Raw genomic sequence first — 5,761 nt, 5'->3', positions numbered from 1 at the left:
TTCATTTTCCTTTTCAATTTATGTTCGTTCTGCTTTTCTTCTCCCTTGATTTGTATTGAAGTTGTCAAAAGGTTTAGCTGCTCTGTATGAGCTGCAAAGATAAAACTGGAATGTGAATCTTTGAAAAGGTAACAGTGAATACAGAGCCGGCACAAGGATGCACGATTCCCTGAGCAGAAATTCATGCCCCATGTCCATGACTAACACTTACTGCATACTACATTTTGTGGTGTGCATAGAAAGGGGGGCAAAAGGTTTGCCTGAGGGGTTGTGACAAGAAGGGGCTGATGACATGAGGCTGAGAACAAAATCACAATTTTTGTCAAATGCAACGATGACAATGAGAGGAATTTCAGGCCGACTATGAAAATGAGAATGATGCTGGTTACCAACAAAATATTCTTTCCCATTGAAAATAAATAAATAAAAACAGCAAAACAAAATAGTTTTACACTGTTTGCTTAGTGCTTCTGAAATCAGTAGAAGTTTGTCTCTTTATTATGGCATTTAGCAAATAGAAATAAATTAATTAATCCTGACCTGAAACAGGAAATGTTTAGTCAGATTTAATGTCAGACAGTAGGAAAAAAACATTTTTCTGTCTTTTTATATAGTGCATATAAATGTCAACTATAGGTACCAAGAATTTTAATGAGATTTTAAAGTGCTCCTACACAAAAATTATCTACATATAATTGCCTTCCTTCAATGTATTTTGTGTTGTCTTCATCGTTTTGATGGAATACCAGAATTAATAATCAAAAACCAATATAGTATGCATGTAATTTTCAACAAAATCTAGCACCTGAGGCAAATGTGTGTTTTATTTAAATACTACCATGTATATACAATACAAGAAAAGGGAAAGCATGTTGTTTTAATGAGTTTTTAATCAATTAAATTCATGTCAACAACCAGTTCACAAACTGAGACTAGCCTCAGCTATTTAACATTACACAGAACAAGATGAACACTTGCAGAGAGGAATATTTACATCCAGTCCATGTGATCCAGAAACGGGCCATGCCTTATTTATGTAAAAAATAAACAACCTCAAGCCAATTCACTGCAGCTGCTCACAAGACATGCAGATGCAGCTTGTCTCTGAACAAAGCTTGCAATGTGGCTTAACACATTAACATCTGAGCGACACCAACCTGGACAAACCTTTCAGTAAGGTTTTAGGTTTTTGTTGTGCTTTGTCTGTGGGAAGGCATGAGAAGTTTATGTGCTCGAAGTCTGAACTTCTGATCCCTCACGCTGTAAATGATGACATTCCAGCAACTGTTGGTCGCCAAAATCCAGAAGGCAAAAAAGGAGAAGTTGCACCATTCGTTCCCCAAAACGTTCCCAACCACAAAGACGGCGATGGGGGTGAACGATGCGGTGAAGGCCACAGTCAGAGTCCCGATGGTCTTTGCTGCTTTAATGTCTGAAAACGTGGGATTACTGGTGGTTTGGATTTCCGTCTCTGCCAGAGTTTTCCTATGTTTAGAGTGCTGCCTGATGCTGGAGAGAGAGATGATGTTGATGACAACAGTGCCACCGAGAAGCGTGAAGTCAAATGCAGGAAAGAGGAGGAGGATGTTCCAGGCCTGGCTGGGGAACTCACCGATGGTCCCCAAGGCATAGTTACACATCCTGCTGCAGGAGTTATACTCCAGCGCAATCTCACTGCTGAAGACCATGGGGGACACAGCCAGGATGAAACTCCCCACCCAGGAGATCAAGATGAGGATTGTTGTCCTTTTACGGGTAATAAAGGAATCCTTATGCAGTGGTCTCAGCACTGCGATGCTCCGCTCAATTGTCAACAGGAAGATAGTGGTGATGGAGACAAAGGTGCATCCAGCAAAGATCGGGCCGATGATGTTGCATGGGTGAAAACTCACTGATTGCGAGTTGTACGAAGTCCATTCTGGTGCAGACTCAGCAACCATTATATAGACCTCAGCGTAGACGGACAGAGGAACTACAAAAATCCCCACAGCCAAGTCAGCAACCGCGAGGGACGCCTTGAGGTAGCCCTGCGATGTGTGGAAGTGCTTGGTTCCCACCACCACAGCCAGAGTCACTAAGTTCCCAAACAAGGTGGCGAATATCAGCATCACCATGAAGAGCACCATGAGGATTTTGTTAACCCGAGTACAGCAGCATACGGTGCAGTGTGCTGGTTCCGCTCCGTCCAGCATCGTTGGCGTGCCGGTCTCAATCATTGAAGCAAGCGAGGCTGAACATTCACATCATAACCTAAAATAATCAGAGAGAGAAACAGGATTCAGGCCTGAGGAATTAATATAATGCTGGTTACAGTTTTCATTAGTGAAGTTGAGTGGAAGGAAAAACAATTGTTCACCAAGTTAATCAATCTGCTCCAAAGTATCTGAAGATTGTAACACACATCATTGTTTGTTTTAAATTACAGCTTTAACAGATTTATAGCAGCAACAATCAGCCCAGTCCGATGCAAAATGTTAGTTGCTGTTTGATTTGCTTTTTGCAAGCATGTGCAAATTATTGTATATCCAAAACTTTAAACATGTTTTGCTGGTTTGCCTAATTAAAAAAAGCATCCAGTTTTCATATTTATTCAAGACTAGACTAAAAAAAAAGAATGGAAGAAGATTTAGTTACTTCTGAGCAGTAAAAAGCATATTTAGCCAAGCATATCTGGCTAAATATGCCTCCTATATTTAGCCAAGTTTAATAAATCCAGTGAAAGGATTTTTAAGACGATTACTTTGTTTTTCTAGCCAGTGTGTTCTACTATAAAGATTTTTTATCTGCAATAATTTTTTTGTCCTAATTAAGAAAAAAAACTTCATTTAAGTCATCCTTCTGTGCAAAAATCAATTTGCATCGATTTTTAACTGAAGTCAAGGACGCAAAAAACTGTCCAAGGGCTGTAAACGTCCTCCAGGAGACAGTTCGGACACTCCTGTCCTGGAGGGTGTCTGTATCTGTATTCTGGACATTCAATGGTCTTCTCTATGACTATGAAGTCCATAACATGTTTGAATTAAAATGGTTTTTTATCATTGTGTTTTTATTAACTATGAACAACAATCATCTAAAATTTTAGAACAATTGGAATTACTTTGTATATGATCAATCTATATAAAATTTTTAACTTTTGAAATAAACTTTTTAAATAAATTGACTTTTCAATGTCATGTTGAGATCCATAGATATGTATACAGTATATTTTAGATCCGGAGCCACACTTGATGAAGGGGCCTCATCAAGTGTGTATTTTTCACTTCCACAGTAGTTTGGATGCAGTTTCAAAGTTGAGCAGCTAGATGTCACTATTTTTTTAACACCTGACCGATCAGCTACTGCATTGTTTCATTTTCCTTGTTAGAATATAACTGTGGTGCATTGACACCTTTAGCAACATACACAGCTCAATAATTGACTGTCTGTAACTTTACTTTTACATTATGCTGCTTTGCTGCCACTGTAGTTCTCGTTTAATCCACTAGGTGTCATCTGACCACCTGTCAGGGTCATATGTCTCATTAAAAATGTCTCTCAAATCAGCAATCTATAAACAAAGCCTTGACATCAGACACTTGCTGATGTCAAGGCTTTAGAGACCCCTAGTGGCTTAATAGTGAAAGTGCACGAATTAAAGTCGGACGTACTTTTTTGTATGTACATCCAATAACTAAATAAATGTATGTTTAGTTGTCTACCTGAGGACTGCTGGCAGTACTTCATTTGCTGTTTACACATTTTACATTTTTTTATTGTTGCCTTCACGCTAAACATAGTGCAGCCATCAGATAACTGTACAGACACAACAAGCAACACATTACAGAAGAAAAGTAAACAGACTAGAAGATAATTTGCATAAAAATGCGCAAGAGAAAACCAGTGAGATCTGCAAACACACAAACCCATTCTGACCGCGTTTACCAGTTTCAGCAGGTTTTTTTTTTTATCATGTGGTCTTATTTACTAATTTACATAGTAATATTTAATTTACATGTGCTGACTCATGTGAATTCTTTTTATCTGTTTTTAGTACTAAATTTCTTTTTTTCAATACTTGCTGATAGTTTTCTTTCTTTATTTTCCTGTAATGTATTTTAATTAATTTGCCTATGTTTATATGGCCTTGCCAATTTAATTAAAAATAGATGTAATCTAAGCCACTAAACTTCAGGTAAAAAACATTTAACTTAACCCTGTTATTGAGTTGCAACGCACATGATATTTCATGGGTATTTTTAATGTGGAAAACATCCATTGTTGTCAATATTTCGAGTTGCAGTACGCAGCGAATAGTGGGTTTATATTACTGGCGCACCAGCTTTAGTGGCTCACGTGAGGAGCACTGCAGCCGGATGGGTGGATGGATGGATGGATGGATGGATGGATGGACGGATGGACGGATGGACGGATGGATGGATGGATGGATGGATGGATGGATGGATGGATGGATAGTACTACAAACTCGTTGTAGTGACGCAATAATCTCACCGGGCAACAACAACAACAACAGCTGTAATAGTAAACAAACCCCAGCTGACGCGCGTTAATCTGCGCTCCAGCAGATTTCTCCACGTTCTCCCTCTGAAACTATCAAATTGTGTTTAGATTAGAAGTAATTTTAAAATATTTATTATTGAGACTTGGCGTTCAGAGATGAACCTGGTCTACATGGACCTGAAATTTTCACGCTTTAGTCGCTTTTCTTCTGCAAAAAGGAGCCTCCACCTCTTCCTAAAGGTCAATACAAGATAATCCGGAGTTTCCAAGCGCACTTCAATCACAAATAGATCTAAAAAAAACAGATTTGAAGAGCACAAAAATCACCCACATGATAAACACTTCGCCTATAGCTAGCAAAAATGGTGACTTCATAAAGATAAAAGATTCATCTTTAACTATTCTGAATTTCTCTTGAAGATGTTTTACTCCAAGCTTATTCCCACTACAGCGCAGTCATCTGGAAGCCCCTTCTGTTCCATCCTTTAATGGTCTTAACAAAGGGAAATCCATGAGATATCCCCGCTCCAGTGCGCACGCATAAGCGCACATCCAAAGGCTCTCTACGTTTTTATAGCATCCTCCCTAAAAGGTTTCCCTTCAGGCTTTGCAAGTTTTTATTTGATTAATTTTCATTATTATTGTAACCTTTATGTCGCTTTCACCCAGATTCTGCAATCAGCTGTACTCACTTCCAGTTTTAATTTCCTCTCATTGTGTCAGAAGAAACCAGCTGTAGGTTGCCCAGAGCTGCATTTTAGTTCAAAATCCACATATCAGGGAGTTTTTTTTTTTCACAGCCGCAGTCCTTAGCGCCAAAATCAACAAGTAACGGATCCGGCAGCCCCGTTCGCGATGCTGCAGATGTTGGAGAGTTGGAGGAGCCGCTTCTGTGGCGCCAGGCGCTGCGCTCTGATCCGCTACGCGCAGGAGACGCTGTTAAGTGTCTCCTCCACTGGGTCACTCATTGGCTGAGGAGGATGCTGATGACAGAGGAGTCCACCGCCCATAATGACGCCTGCTACACACCAGCATGGCTCCGTCTCAGCCAGGACTGGGAAATGTTCTCTATAAACGTGTCCACACCGGTCACGTTTGGATTAAATGCAATGTTTGATCGTGTACTTCACTACTGCACGTTTTCTCTTCCACAGTAACATGAAAAATTACCTCTGACCTGATCAAAATGGCTCGAAGTTTGAAATAAGGTCTGTTTCCTAATCTTGAGGTCAAAATGCAGCTGCATTTATAACAGAACTGACCA

General features: G+C 39.6%; 1 protein-coding gene across 1 annotated transcript; it reads right to left on the bottom strand.

Moving 5' to 3' along the window:
- Window positions 1-893: 893 nt before the first annotated feature.
- Window positions 894-5,394, bottom strand: LOC102219999 (beta-2 adrenergic receptor-like). Its single transcript, XM_005801865.2, has 2 exons — window positions 5,190-5,394; window positions 894-2,250 (listed from the first exon to the last, which is right to left on the bottom strand). Exon 2 carries the CDS (start codon window positions 2,214-2,216, stop codon window positions 1,182-1,184), a length of 1,035 nt encoding a protein of 344 aa, XP_005801922.1. The 5' UTR covers window positions 2,217-2,250; window positions 5,190-5,394; the 3' UTR covers window positions 894-1,181.
- Between the last annotated feature and the right edge of the window lie 367 nt (window positions 5,395-5,761).

The sequence above is a fragment of the Xiphophorus maculatus genome, chromosome 3 (genome assembly GCF_002775205.1).
Source record: "Xiphophorus maculatus strain JP 163 A chromosome 3, X_maculatus-5.0-male, whole genome shotgun sequence".
NCBI classification, from domain to species: domain Eukaryota; kingdom Metazoa; phylum Chordata; class Actinopteri; order Cyprinodontiformes; family Poeciliidae; genus Xiphophorus; species Xiphophorus maculatus.
Note: the sequence above shows the minus strand (reverse complement) of the source record. Positions and strands in the feature narration are given on the sequence as shown.

Excerpts from the sequence above, each read along its gene's own strand:
- LOC102219999 (XM_005801865.2), bottom strand. The coding sequence starts at position 2,216 with ATGATTGAGACCGGCACGCCAACGATGCTGGACGGAGCGGAACCAGCA.